This window comes from Bos indicus, chromosome X (genome assembly GCF_029378745.1).
Source record: "Bos indicus isolate NIAB-ARS_2022 breed Sahiwal x Tharparkar chromosome X, NIAB-ARS_B.indTharparkar_mat_pri_1.0, whole genome shotgun sequence".
Taxonomy (NCBI): Eukaryota; Metazoa; Chordata; class Mammalia; order Artiodactyla; family Bovidae; genus Bos; species Bos indicus.
Genome location: NC_091789.1, coordinates 20,788,050 through 20,803,300, shown reverse-complemented (window position 1 = coordinate 20,803,300; position 15,251 = coordinate 20,788,050). Strand labels below are relative to the sequence as shown.

The following is a 15,251-nucleotide window of genomic DNA, read 5'->3' as shown; positions in this document are numbered from 1 at the left end:
GGAGGCTGTTGTCACTTCCAGAAGACAGACGACAGGAGTTCAGACTAGGATCCTGGCAGTAGAGATAGAAGTAGATTAAGAGCTATTTAAGAAATAAGATTGATGTGTTGGGTTAGGGGGACAGGATGTGGGATTGAGGGCAGTGAGGGGTCAGGCCTGGTTGGTGGCTCGGGCAACACTGAAAGTGGGTCCCGTTGTGCAGGGTTAAGATCAAGGGCTCCATATGGATACCTTGGATTTGACCCCTGGGCCCACCATTTGGAAATGTGAGCAGAGGGGACACACTCTAGGAGGCAGGTCAGGACCAAAGGCATGACATTAGTAGCCTGAAGGGGTTCATTCAACCCCTGAGCTGGGAGAGATGACCCCCTGTGAACAGGTAGAGCAGGAGGGGACAGGCCTTTGAGTTCTTGGCAAGGGTAAGGCTGACCTCAGGTGGAAGCCATCTGAAGGGTTGAAGGCACTTGGATTGTAAGGCTGACACTTAGGAGAAAGTTCTAGGCTGGGGCTGTGGGAGGTGTCATTTAGAGGATAGTAGGAAGCACGGCTGAGCGACTTCACTTTCACTTTTCACTTTCACACATTGGAGAAGGAAATGGCAACCCACTCCAGTGTTCTTGCCTGGAGAATCCCAGGGACAGGGGAGCCTGGTGGGCTGCCGTCTATGGGGTCGCACAGAGTCGGGCACAACTGAAGCGACTTAGCAGCAGCAGCAGGAAGCATGGCAGCAGAGGAGATAGCCTAGAAATTTTGAGGTTCTGTGTCTACAGCATTCCTTCTGATAACAGATTTTATTAGCCACTCGGTTCCTAGAGGTAGAGATAGCCTGGAACATCATGGTTTCCAAAGAAGAAGAAGGCAGGGTGAAGTGCAGGGACAAGGTTTCAATCAGAGGATGTGAGTGTAGAAAGGCCTGGACATGAATTCCCTTCTAATGACCCTCTTGCCCACCCAAGGCTGTGCTCCACAGTGGGTTTTCATCAACTGTGAGAGGGGACAGTCATGGCCGGTGTATTATCTTCTCTTGGGACTGGGCCAAGCCTTCCCGTCAGCAAGATGGGGGCCTGGCCTACGTGTGAGAAGATCAGGACCAGGGTCTTCTTGCTGCCCCCGCCTCTGCCCCTCTTCCTTCAAGTCTCCCATGTGAGAGTGACACTGTAGAAGGATTTTCACTCCAGAGGACAAGACAGCACTGTGGACATATCTCTGAACCCACAATGTCACCCAGGCTCAGACCAAACTTCCCTTGTTGGAGAAAGTACACAAGCCAGCAAGTTTGTCCAGCAACTCTTCAGCCTCATGTTAGAAATTCATGCTCTAAGGCCTTCTGAGTCACTCAGCCAAGAAGGGATTGTGCTGTCCAGAGGACCAAAGAGCAGGACCAGCAGCCAAGAACTGTACCGACCTCTCCTCAGCCTCATTCTTATTGCTACAGTAATATTTTTCTGCTTGTATTTGCCAGAGGAAGGGCCCTCTACTGGTAAGGCAGATGAAGCCACTCTGGGCGTCTTGTGTGAAAACCCCCTCAATTGGAGGTGACCTCAGTCTTGTCACCTCCAACTGAGACCGAGGGACAAATGCTTCCCCTCGGTTGGTCCCTGCTCCATGTCCTCTTACCTAAGGTGGAACCACTTCGACAGCTATTAAAAAGATAAGCAACTGCTTCTCATTTAAGCTTCACTTAGGTGTGACTAATTGAGAAGAAAACCCAGCCTCTCTGCAATCCCCTGCAACATTTCCTGGAAACTCCCATGGACGGAGGAGCGGTCTCTAAGAGTCAGGCAGGACTGAGCGACTTCACTTTTACTTTTCACTTTCATGCACTGGAGAAGGAAATGGCAACCCACTCCAGTGTTCTTGCCTGGAGACTCCCAGGGACAGGGGAGCCTGGTGGGCTGCCATCTATGGGGTCGCACAGAGTCCAACACGACTGAAGCGACTTAGCAGCAGCAGCAGCAGCAACATTTCCAGAGCAAGTTTCTCACTGGCTAAGCTCCCCTGTCATCCATCAGAGGCTATCACAGCCCTCCAGGGAGTGTACTTTCACCAAGATATTTTGTGGTGCCACAAGCTTCAGAACCAAGTTTCTGAAAACACCACACTCTTCCTCTCCCCCAAACTCACACCCCTGCCTGGGGCTTCAGATGCAAAGTAACAACAATCATGTTAAGAGATCTTTATTATTCAAAAAATAAATAAGATAATCACAACTTCATTCTGGAAACAATGAGGACTACAGGTAGATACAATAGGTTTCCTTTAAATACAGTCATTTCTCAGGGAGGAGTGTGCAGCCTCAGAGCTGACTTCTCTTCCCCCCACCCCCCACCCCATCAACAGTAGTGGAGACAGGAACAGGGTTGAAATAAGATACTTGATGAGCAACTGCCTGACTCTGTGTGTGTGTGTGTGTGTGTGTGTATGTAGGAGAGAAAGAGAGGATGAGAATGAGTGTCAGGGTGGCTGGTGGGGGTAGGGTTTTGGTTCTCTACTGCCTTATACTTCCTAAAGTCTGCCCCATCTCCACCAGGGCCCCAGGGACCCAGAATCCACCATGATTGAATGTGAGCTGAAGCTCCCCGTTTCCCTTCAGCATCTTCACTGAGAAATCAAATACATCCTCCACTGAAAGACACTGCATGCAAAGAAACAAAACTAAACTTGGCTAATTTTCTGCTGTTTACTCAAATTTGAGCTGTGCATAATGGTGTCTTTTCACAGGACTCTGAATGTCTGTGTCAGTGGGGTTGCTGCTTCAGAATATAAGCTCTTATGGATCAGGGCCTGTTGGGGTTTCCCCTGCCCAGTAATTTACTCATTGCAGCCCTACATGCCTTGGGATGTATAATAAATAGTTATCCGTCAGGAGGATACTAGGGTTATAAATAGGCAGTTCAACGGGGAAGTTGTCTTAACTGCTTTCCTGGATTGTGAAGACCACCAGCATCAGCCCAGCCGCAGCCTGCTGGCTTACACCGTTCAGAGTTTGAGTAAGCCAAATGATGTGAAGCCCGTCCCGTGGCTCACTTGACTTGGATCAGTCACATTGACAAACACCGAAGCACCCGATTGCAATTCAAAGACTCCTCCTAAGTGAATGGATTGCTGCCCGCATGGTTTGGAAGAACTGTGGGTGTTTGCAGCTCTCAGTAAGATTCTCTCTGATCCACTTGGGGACTTCAGGCAGAGGCTGGCTATAAATGGAGCTTGACTCAAAGTTTCCCGATTGGAACAGAAGGTGACTTGGGTGTAGATGTAATAGAATCCTTGTCTTTTCACGGCCAGCTGTTTCCCGTTTTCGAGGGTTACCAGGTTGTTGCTTAGGGTGTAGTATCCTTTGGGGGCCCACTGGAGAACTGTAATGGAGAAGGGGGAAAGCCATGGTGAGGTTGTGCATACATGATTCAGATTCTCACAGACAATAGAGTTCCATACTGGATACTGGCTTCATACAGGAAGGCAAGTTTGTGGCGTCAGGGAGTCTAAAGGACCCCTCCAGCCCTCAGAGACTATGGAGGAGCCACGGCTGACCAACCAGCCTGGGCTGCACTGTTGGACAGAGCTGGGTTCCAATCCAGATCTTATTCAAGCTTGGGCAAGTCAATCTCTCTGAGACTCGCTGTGCAGACTAACTCAAGTAACCGAGCAAAGGGAGTTTCCTTCTCCCCTTAAAAACTCTTAAAGCCAATTGACCCTTGAACTTCAGCCAGTGCGAATGACTTAAAAAATCCCGTGTCATAAATCATGCGTGCCAAAATGCTCAAAGCGTTACTAATATCAACTTTCATATCTTGCTTTCCTTGAATTTTCTAAAGTCAAAGACTTGCTGATCTGTCTCATTCAGCCGCAGCATAGAGCAAAGACAAGACCCCCATTTCTTCCTACCTGATCGGGCTCTTGCAAACCCAATCTGCCTCCCACAGCAACGACTAAAATTAGGCAAGGAAGTATGAAAATAAACCTGTCATTTCACTGTGTGTTTTGATTTCCCATTGTAGTGGGCGCCACCAACTTGAAAGTGCCTGTATTCTTGTGGCTAAGCCAGAGTACCCACCAACAATGTGCCATTTTCTCGGCTGAGATGTTGAGTGGGTTCAAAGTAGTGTGTGCAGCCGATTTCAAATCTCAGCTCCCACAGAGAGCAAGGCTGCGGGGGGTGGGGTGGGGAGAACTGAAAGTACTGATGCGTTTGCTTCCTTGAGCTATTTCTTTTTCACTCCTGCTTGGTGGTCTTCGGCCTATCAGGGTACAAGACGCCACCTGTTCAGTCTCACCCTTCCGTAATCAGGAAAGGCATCGTGAAATACTTGACATTGCGTGGGCCTCCAGACCACTCTAGAAAGGCTTCATTATGATGTGTTCACTTTTAGACTATCTGATTGAGAAAACATGAGCGGTTTCCCTATCTTTCTGTCCACAAGGTTTATTGTTATCAAGTCCTTACCTAATTTTTGTCCTTGCTGTAAGAGGTAGGTCAGGATTAGAGCAGCATGACCAAGTAGGTCTGGGAGGTTTGTGGCTGGGGTGGGGTAAGAAATGTGACTCTCATCTGATCCTCTGCAAACCTACTGGGCTGCAGACTGTCAACTACATTAGGATCAAGAGCCATCATGGACCTTTTGACAGGATGTGGGAGCACCATGACATCTATCCAAGGCAAGCTATTCTTCTAAGAGGTGTCTCTGTGGCTGGCATCCATCCAATCCGGATGAGAGAGTATCATGTGGATGAACACCCTGGACATGCTGATATGGTTGTGATACTCTCCCCTAAGTGTATTTTCTGAGAAAGGGGTACTGGCAGAATTACGAAACATTGTGGGAGTAAGTGTTATTCAAAAAGGGCTTTATGTTACTCTTCTGACAGCTACAGGGAAGTCAGTTAAGGAATGACACTTTAGATTTGTACAGTGCTTGACAGAATAACTTTCTTCCATATTAGCTGATTTGATGCTCAGAGTCACCTTGTGAAGTAAGTGAGACAGGAAACTGCTGCATAGGTAAAGGGACTTGCCCAAGGTCACCCAGCAAGTGGCAGTCATGGTTCTTAAGCCTCAGTGTTCAAAACCTTTCTATCCAGCGCTCCTACTCCATGATCCGGGATAGCCACCTATGTGTTATGCCCACTGAGAAGCCCAAGCCACCTCAGAGATGAGGCTGTATCTCCTTTCCTCTCTCTTGGTTTCTGTTTCTCTGTGTCTCACACACATGCATATGCATATGCACACGCACGCGCGCACACACACACACACACACACTGCTTAGAACTCCATTCCAGAGCACTGTGCTGAAATTTTCAAAGACTGCTCTAATGCTCTTGGCCTGCATTTATGTAGATGGGAGATTTTATGCTAATGTGTATATTTCCATCCGTTTATCAGAGGGGCCACATTCTCCAACACCAGTTAGTATGAGGTACAGATTTGGGAAAAAAGATCTGAGGGCTAGAATCATGGCAGAACATATATGGAAAGAAATATCATTCAGAGTTGAAAAGATTCCAGTATGTCATCTATTGTTACTTCACTGAAAAATCTAATGTCCCGGCACCTATTGATCTTTGCAGAATGATTTTACCTTTAATTTCCCTAAGGTTGGCCCCAAAGAGGTGGGGATTAATCATACAGGGATTGGAAGATGGCAGGAAATACCCCTTGAGGCCCATTTACACACAGTGAAGAGGGGTTAGAATGAGGGATGCTCCCAGTCAAGAGGTCACTACCTGCCACCTCTTCTATGTTGTCAGCATAATGGTCCCTCCACCCAGTAATTCATAATTCAGAATCAGCCACAGAGCAAGAACCTAATGAGTCCATCAGGATTGCTTTCCACTGCCTTTTGTCCCTCTAAGTCCCATCTGTGCATTTGAGCCCACTTTGAAGACAAAGGCAAGCGCATGAGACGTGTCTGGGGAGCTTTGTAAATTGGGCCCCAAAGGAAGAGAGGAGCCTAATCGTTAGGCTGCCCAACTGTAGCCTCCTAGCCTGCCCCTCACTCAGGTGACTGATGCGCAGATGCTTTGGACTTACCAGAGGTTGTTTTACTACTGGCCTCACTGATGACATGTGCCGCTATCTGAGGCTCCTGATCACCTGAAATGAAACCAAAGGCCAACTGTCAGGCCAAAGAAACACGAAACTGGCCACCAAACAATTTAGTCTAGTTCTGCAGCTGAATCATAGAGACTGTACTTAAACAGATTATGTGAATGGAAGCATAAGATGGCCTGAAATCCCTCCCACAGAGGGCAAAGTTTGTTTCTAAAATCTAAACAATTGAATTGATTATTTCCACTGAGCCCAATTCTTCCAAGAGTAGTTCAGTACTTGACTTCGCTTTACATAGATTGACACGGGCTAAAGATAAATGATCCTCTTTAAACACATTTTGAATCTTACTTTTAAGAAAGCTCCCATCCATTGGTCATCTTAGTGAGCCCCAAGGTCATGCCTACACACTTAACTAGTAAGATGCTCACGGTGCCTGATTTGGTCAAGCACTGGCCACAGTATATCTGCCTCCAACCATTTCTCGTGTAGACTTGCTCCTTAATTAGCTGTGCTGATCTTCTAAGTGTGGACATGATGTGGAAGTTCCTTTTTTTTCCCAGTAATGAGCTTGGAGCTGGACACCTTGTAGGTCTCCTATAAATACTGAGTCAAGTTGTGTGACCTAAATGATCAGTTTTGTTAAGTATATCATTTTCTCAAAGGCTGCTAGGCAGCACCCACATGAAGTGCGTTCCTCAAATTTCATGGCAATTAACAATTTGGTATCACTCAACATATTTTACAGTCATTCTGAAAGCAAAGCCTTCATGGAAATCAGGCAACCCCTTGCATTCAGACCAACAGTTAAAGCAAGCTCTTTGCCTCAGAGAACAGTATCTGTATCTCTATATGTATGAATGCATTTCTTTGTGTATATTAAATTTGTACAAGCCATACCATCTTTACACTGACTTTGTGATATAGTAGTCTCTCTAACAACACCCATCTACCAACACTCCATTTCTCCCGTACTCAGCTGCTCAGGTCACCCCAGGAATTATTATATTGGTTTTGGGTGCTACATTCTAATAGGAAAAGGGAAGTCAGTGTGTCCAGAAAAAGAAAGAAAAATCCTGGAAAGGGGGAACAGTGGAAGACACTGAGGAGGTTTATCCTGGAGAAGAAAAGGCTCAGGGGCCATGATTGCCATTTTCAACATCTGGACAGCTGCTGTATGGAAGAGGAATTATATACTTTGCTTAGTATGGCCCCAAAGATCAGAAGTCAATTCAGTGAATGGAGATTACAAGAATAAATTTCAACTCCAGAGAAGAAAAGACTTCTCTTGAGTATATAGTAACCTTCTTTTAATTATTAGTCATTCAAAGATGGCCCAGGCTGCTTTATGAGCTAGAAGGTGTCTAGGCATGTTTGTTCAGAGGGAAGATGGTTAGTGCTAGTGTGAAGGAGATTCATGACCTGGGAATGGTATGAGATTTGAGGACCGTCAAGAAGTCCCTTCAACTCTGGGATGTTTGAGATGCTCAGACATCAAGAATAGAGCAAAGAACAAGGCTGTCATACTGAATCACTTCTTGATCCCTGAGGTTCTACTGGCTGTGGTTCCCCATGAAAAACTGTCATCATTGAGTGATGAATGACACCACTACCAAATGCCGACTGTCTGGTCATCTTATCCTCCGTAGGTGGCGCTAGGCTGTATGGTTGCTGTAAAGTGTTGAAAATAATACAATTTCTTCATACTTGGTATTGTCAGCACTAAAGGAGCACAGCCTTCCCTGTAAATATGTCCACACAAATCCTTTCCAAGTAACAGGCACCAAGGAAGATGTTGATTTCGCAGCCATGTTCCTGCTTTATTTCCAGGGCTAAAGGTTCCCTGATTCAGCTTGGCGTTGTTCAATACAATCAGCCTAAAGCTTCCTTTTTGCTTTTAAGTATTCATAGGAATGGTAAAGAGCAACCTACCTTTGTGCATTTCAAAGTTTTTTTCTTTCTTCTTTACTTCTTTGTTTTGCATTATATCCTAAAATAAGAATCATAGCAAAAGGTCATTTTGAAAGGAACTCTGACGGGGCCTTTAGAGAGAGGTTGCATGCATTTGACATCTGTCATTACTCTGTTGTCTGTTTCTGGTCAGGATTATCGTATAGACTCTGAGCTTGTCATTAATTCCATCCTACTGTAATTCAGAGCCCAGGGTTTTGACAGATGAGCTGACAGCCCAGAAAGCCCAGGGGTAGACCTGAGACAGAATTTGGGCTCTGTTATTGTGCCAGGCCAGAGGTTGCCATCCTGACCCCTCCTCTGACCCCAACCTCCCCAGCTCTGAGAGATATCGACAAATAATGCTGAATGAGGAGCTGATTCTTCCTTGGGAACTGGTAGATAGAATGTTAATAAACATAAAAATGATGTGTATCTATTAGAATAAACTTAGTCTGAAACCTCTTAGGAAATGGAAGTAGTAAGTTTGACATTGGGAAGAAATCCCAGACCCTGAAAAGACCCTCAGACATTTTTAAATTTTGTTGTCCATTTCAATGGGCTGAAGAGATTCTCTTGTTGTTGGTTGCCTCATGTGGCCTGTTCTTATTTAGAATAATCTACATAGAAGAAACCTAAGTAATGTCTCAGTGCAGCTGAGATTCCAAGGCAAACACAGTACTTCTTAAGGGGTTGCTTCTCACTAGCAACTGCAGGATGGTTAGAGGCCCTTACGAAAGCTAGCAGAGAGTGTCGTCTACACAGTCTGGAAGGTAGTAAAGGCTGCTGTTGCCATTTTAAAGATACTGAATAAAAGGTCTGGTGGGCTTAACTGGCAGGCATGAGGTCACCCAAGGAGTCTGAGGCTGAAGCCGAGAGTAGAAACTATGAGATCACACTCTGAGGCAGGGCTTAACCCACACCATCACCCTCTGCTCTGAGCACAAAGGAGGAAGGCAATAATATTTTCACATCTTTGGATAATCAAAGGCTTGTGATCCTTCCTGTTCCTGGAGTCAATTTTCCACAGCACCCCTCCTTTTTGTTCCTCCCTTAAAAGGAATTAGTGTTGTTACTACTGAGGGGCTCAGGTGTCAGGTGTGAGAGTATAAGTCATGGAGCCTAATGGGCAACCTGCGCCTCAAAATGCTTGCATGGGGCTCAGAGCTTCAACTTTCCACTTGAGCTCAAGGGTGGTGGCTTGAAAGTGCGGCGACAGGAAAATGTTTGTAAGATAATAAGCCAACAAAAGAGTATTTCGTGTCTTTTCAAAAGATGGAGTGTGATGATCGAAGTCGAGATACTTTTAGACTAGGTGGTTGCCCTGGTGTCAGGGCTTGGCCAACATGAAAATGTGAAGTCAGCAAAGTTTGTCTTTTATGCGTCCGGCCTTGCCTTTCTGTGAACTTTCCCCCAGCCACACACCCCAGAGCCTTCCCCCTTCTCTTGCTTCAATCCCCACCTCAACTGACAGACTTTTTAAAGTTGATTTTAGAAAATCTAGAAGGAGTTATTTCTCTCTTAGTGGGAACTCTATTGGCAGGGCTGGATAGGTTGATCTTTAACTCGAAAAGGAGATGCTCTGACCTTATCAAAGACATCGTGGGCATTGGCCAGCAGACAATCCAGGAACTGATCATTCTAACAGGCAGTTGGGGGGGGGGAGGAAGATTTAATGTGAAATTATACTGGTTAAAATGCTGCCTCCATTTACCTAATAGCAACCATGAATCCCATCTTCTGCCCAGAGTGACAGCTCGGTTCTACCTGCCTCAGGAATTAGTTCTTTGTCACTAGAGGCGTTCCAACAGAGATGGAGGGACTGCTGGGTAGAGACTGTGGGGAGAAGCAGCAGCTCTGGGTTGATAATTGGATCTGATGATTTTGAACATCCATTCCTGAGCTTCAAACTTTAGGTTGCTCTGGAGTAGTCAGATTGTGACCCAGAAGGGAAGCCTGTTAACATTAGCTAAGAATACAAATGATCTAATTTGGGATTATTTTGTTGTTGGCCTGTTGGGTTAAAAAAAAAAAGTCCAAAATATTTTGTTTTAGAATGAGAAGTTTCATGGCATGGATATTGGAGTGGGGTCAGTCATTGGAAGAGGAGGGGGAGCTGGAGTATTTTGGGTCCGACTGTCGTGGGCATCGGAGGTGCAGATGACATTGACTCGGATTCTACCCCACAGCAGTGGAGGCAAGAGGCTTCCTCTGTTTCACAGGAGGCACTCTGGTGGACATGCCTGGGAAGGTCTGCCTTTTCAGAATATGAAACTCGGGAGCTGCCATTTTTTTCATGCAAGTATAAGCAGAGAGACCAAACTGACTTTTTCATTGCTTTTCTCCTGGTAGCTGATTTGGGAAGCTTTGCATATCTGACCGGAAATATAGCCATGAGATATTGGAATACAACAGTAAACTCTCAGTAAGAGGGAGGGAAGAAACCAACAACCATTCTCAATGCCTTTGGGGGAACTGGCGGCTGATCTGAGAATTATAGAATGTCGAAGCTGGTAGTGCCTGGCGGAACATCTCAGCCCTCTCATAGGATAACTGAGAAAAATGAGGCCCAGAGAGGTGAAGTCATTTGCTCAAGATCACATAGTCAAGCACATTTAATATGCTAAGCATTGATCTCAAAGTGGATTTATTCACATTTAAATTTGCAACACCTTCCAATATTCTGTAATACTGGCCAGAAGCCTCAAGGAACCAGAGAAGCTCAAATCATTTCCAAGCCTTGCATGTAAAGAGTTAGGAGTCTTCCTCTAAAACCTGTATTCCTGTGGAGAACCTAAAAGCCAGCCACAGATTTGAGCTGCATTCTGATTCCCATAGGTGACTCAGGGATAAGCTCCCAGAGTCCTCACTACTGGATTAAATGATATACCAGGGACAGTATAGGAGGACAGGAAAAAGCTCAGAAATAAGATCTCGGGCCCTTCCACTCCTGGGTTAAATGACACATTATCTGTATCTGAGAACTCCTGTTGGTTTCTCTAGCTACCCACCCACCTGGCACAGCACTGTCCTCAGCCTGGATGTGGCCTCCTACTCACAACCCCCAAGTCCCCTGAGGGCCCAAGATGTTTAACTTTGTTCTGAGGGGGAAACAGGCACAACGATTTCTAGATGCTGTTCTGGAGAAAGAGCTCCTAGACCCCTTGTCTACGACGATGGGATTAATATTGTAGGCACATCCTCAGTAAACTGTCCCAAAACTCTTGCTTTAGGTACCCATCATAGGTCACTGATGGAGAAGGAAGTGGCCACCCACTCCAGTATTCCACCTGGGAAATCCCACGAACAGAGGAGCCTGGCGGGCTACAGCCCATAGGGTCACAAAGAGTCGGACACAACTTAGCGACTAAACAACAACATAAACCACTGCAGTGACTTAATGCTGGGCACCAGTCTGTTGGGCAAGACAACTTCAAACTCTCTGCCTTGGGTCTTGATTGGCCGTAGAGCAGACTGGCTCCATGAGCAGGGGGTATTCTATGGAGTCTGGTTCGAGTGGCACTGAGACAGTCCATCACCCATTGCCCACACCTCTCCTCACAGTAAAAGGAAAAGATCTTACTTACGTGGTACCTGAAATTCCATCATGAGAGAAGCAAAGCGTTCCTTCACATGTTAAGAGTCTATCAGTGCTCAGAAGTCCCCATCACCCCCAGTGAAGGCAAACCCTTAACTGGTGGCCTGCCAACACTGCAGTGGCCAGTGTTTAGCGCTTCCCTGGGAAATGGGGACCAGACCCTGGGTCCTCAGTGGGAAGGCACTAAGATTTGGATGGAAAGATAAGAAAATGCAAAAAGCAAGGTGGTGGACTTCATCCTTTCCCCCCGAGGCATCTGCCTGTCTGAGCTCGCATGCATATGTGAATGTGCCCAGGAAAGTGTGTATTTTCTCCAGAGAGCCTTTTTTGTTCTTCTTAAGGGCATTCCTATGAGCAAGCACACTTTAAACTTTCCTTTCCCTTTTAACCATAGGGTTTTGGCTTCAATTTTGCTTTTTCATATACACACCCATATACACGTGTGTACATATGTATGTCTACCTGTATCTATAGCATATACCTGACACATGTTTAAACTTTTACATGGTTAGGTTTTAGTTTACCAACCTAGCAGGTTCCCCCCTCCAAAACTTTTCAATGATATTTTTCCCAACGACCGAGGTCCTTACCTTGACCAAGTCTTCAAACCGGCTTCTAATTTCCTCACAGTTCAGTAAGGATAAGGACCCCTCTCCTTTATTGCATCTCTGTATCGTTTTCATGAACACAAAATCTTCATGAAGATTCCTTTCGTCTTCTATCTATTTTTGAAATGACAGGGACATGAGAAATTGTAATTTTGAAGAAGGCAGCTAAAGATGTCTGCCTCTACAATCACTTCCATGGCCTCAGCAACACAAGAAGGGCTTTGCGAATATAAATGGGGAATGATAACACATTAGTACACTGGACTGGTGCTTCCCAGGTGGCTCAATGATAAAGAATCCGCCTCCCAATGCAGGAGACGCAGGTTCAATCCCTGGGTGGGGAAGATCCCTTGAAAGGAAATGACAACCCACTCCAGTATTCTTAGTGGAAAAATCCCATGGACAGAGGAGCCTGGCAGGCTACAGTCCATGGGTCGCAAAGAGTCAGACACTACTTAGCGACTAAGCAATGATACTGAATTAGTGATATTTAGTATTAGCAGTTTAAAAAATCTACAAAAGCCAGCAAAGAAAATGTGATGTTGCCTGAAACACTAGGTAGAAATCATAGCTATTCTAATGAAATTTCATCACAAATTGTACATTTTTCCATGTATATTAGCAGCAACATTCTTTAATGGTCATATTTCCCATTGCTTCAATAACGATAGGTCATTATAAACACAATCTATAAAATAGTTTTCTGGTGAGCTAATTTGCCCACTTAGTTTTAACATTTGTGATCCAGCGCTTTATAAAAAGAGGGGGATTTGTAATGCGTGTCAATTACTCAAAGTCTAATTACATCTCTCTCTTTTTAACTTTAGTATTTGCAAAAAGCATTTACATTTTTAAAGAAATCATCTTTCATTCCAAAAGTTGAGATATTTTATTTTCTGATGTCCTAAAATAATTAAATGTATGGAAGTCACTTGGTTACAAATTCTGTGCCATTTTCTTGTATTCATATTGCAGTTTTAGATTCAAAACAAGGTCCAGTTAGCCAGCAGCTTTCACTGTCATTAACAGAACACCCAAGTGCCAGGGTAAATTTGAGTCTCTGTGTGTGTATGTGTTAGTCGCTCAGTAGTGTCTGACTCTTTGCGACCCCATGGACTGTAGCCCACCAGGCTCCTCTCTCCATGGAATTCTCCAGGCAAGAATACTAGAGTGGGTTGCCATTCCCTTCTCCCGAGGATCTTCCCCACCCAGGGATCTACCCAGGTCAATATTTCCCCTATTGAGGGTAGGGGAAATATTTGATTGGCAGGGCATTTGATTAGCAGAGCCCACCAGCCCACGAACAAACAACCAGACACAGAATCCCACTCTCTTCTCAGCAGTGAAACCTAAAATTTGTAGTAACCCAGTGAATTGCCTCAATTCTGCCTGCCCCACCTTATCCTGCTAGAAAATCTTATGGTCGTAATTCAAGGTTGGCGGCTCAATAAAGACCCCTTGCACATCCCTGAGAAAACACAGTCTCCAGATGCTGTGCATCCACAATTCCCACATCCAGACCAGACAAATAATTGATAAAATTTCTCTTTTTCATCCATGATTGATATTTTGTCAACACAGCCAATAATGCTTGTCACTGGAGAGGAGTAAACACATGGAAACAGAATAAATCCTAATGGTAACATTTTCTTAAGAATGCAGAGCAACCTACTAACTTACTCCACTCTTCTGTTCTACAAGTCTGGCTATTCAAGAATGCACAACATCTCAGAGGGAAACTGAGCAGCTTACAACTACAATCAGCATTTGAGAATTATACAGAGACCACCACTTCCACTTAAAGTTGCAAATTGGGGACTTCTCTATGCCTATGTTAACCCGAAGCACTATGAATTTTCAGGTCAAATTGATGCTTTCCTTCTCTAGTTGAAAATTTAGAAGAAAAATAGTTGTCTCCATCAGAAAAAAAAAAAAAGTTTACTTTTTAAGCAAAACATAAACAAATCATTATAGCTAATGTCTCCACAGTACTTATTTTGTGCCTGGTTCTGGTCTTAGCTTGAATTTAATCTATGAGATGAGTACCATTATCATCCCCATTTCTCAGATGTGGAAACTGAGGCATAGAAATGTAAAATAACTTGCCCGGGATCGGAAAACGAGTAGGGGATTGAGTCAAGATTTGAACCCAGCAGTCTAACTCCAGAGTCAAGGGTCTTGACCAGAGAAAAGAATAGAATATCTCACTAACTAGACCACAACCACTATGCGACGAGACCATTTATCTATTTGGGTTCTTAACATTGTCCATCATTTGGGTAGCACTAAATCCAACCAACCCACACATCAATAAGAACCCTAAATTTAGTTAATGAAGACCCATGGTTCATCTTACCTTGTCCAATCTTCTGTGAAGATACACAGCAAAAAGCGCTGACCCAATCATCTGGGTGATAAGAAAAACTGTAAGTAAATACATAAAAATTTTCATACTGACAGGTGGTCCAGTGGCCACGGAGCGGGGAGAAGGTTGACTGTATGTTTCGATCATGCTGCGTTAGAGTTGAAATGATGTCTTCTGACTGAGAAGGTGGCAGAGGCAGCATGAGAAGACTGTCAAAGTGGCCACCTTACTCAGGATTAGTTAAGAGCGCACAATCGTCGCAGCCCACACTTCCTGGAAAATGTGCTTCGCAGTCTTCTCTCCCAGCAAAAAAGTTACGTAAAGGTTTTTTGTTTTTTTTTAACCTACCCATATCATTCACTTCCAGGCTTTCCCTTTCATTAGTAAAGAAGAAATAAGTTTCTTCTTCCATATATTCATTCTTGCCTTGAAATGTCATAGACTCCTTAACAGACAATGGCAGTATTTTCCTATCACTGTCTAACGTATGGGGTTCACCAGTTTCAAGGAAAGTGACAGATGAATCCACCAGCAATAGGCTTATTTCAATTTCAATCTTACTAATATAAAGCGGGAACCTGATAGATGGAGAAAGAAAGAAACACCAACGAAAGTTTGGATTGATTTTATGACTGGCTTGCTGCTGGCTCCTTAAGATTTCTTTCGTCTTTAAACCCAACAAAA

General features: G+C 44.7%; 1 protein-coding gene across 1 annotated transcript; it reads right to left on the bottom strand.

Moving 5' to 3' along the window:
* Positions 1-2,161: 2,161 nt before the first annotated feature.
* CD40LG (CD40 ligand) lies at positions 2,162-14,818 on the bottom strand. Its single transcript, XM_019956469.2, has 5 exons — positions 14,559-14,818; positions 12,185-12,316; positions 7,979-8,036; positions 6,029-6,091; positions 2,162-3,356 (listed from the first exon to the last, which is right to left on the bottom strand). The coding sequence occupies exons 1-5, from the start codon at positions 14,712-14,714 to the stop codon at positions 2,980-2,982; spliced, it is 786 nt and encodes a 261-aa protein (XP_019812028.1). The 5' UTR covers positions 14,715-14,818; the 3' UTR covers positions 2,162-2,979.
* Between the last annotated feature and the right edge of the window lie 433 nt (positions 14,819-15,251).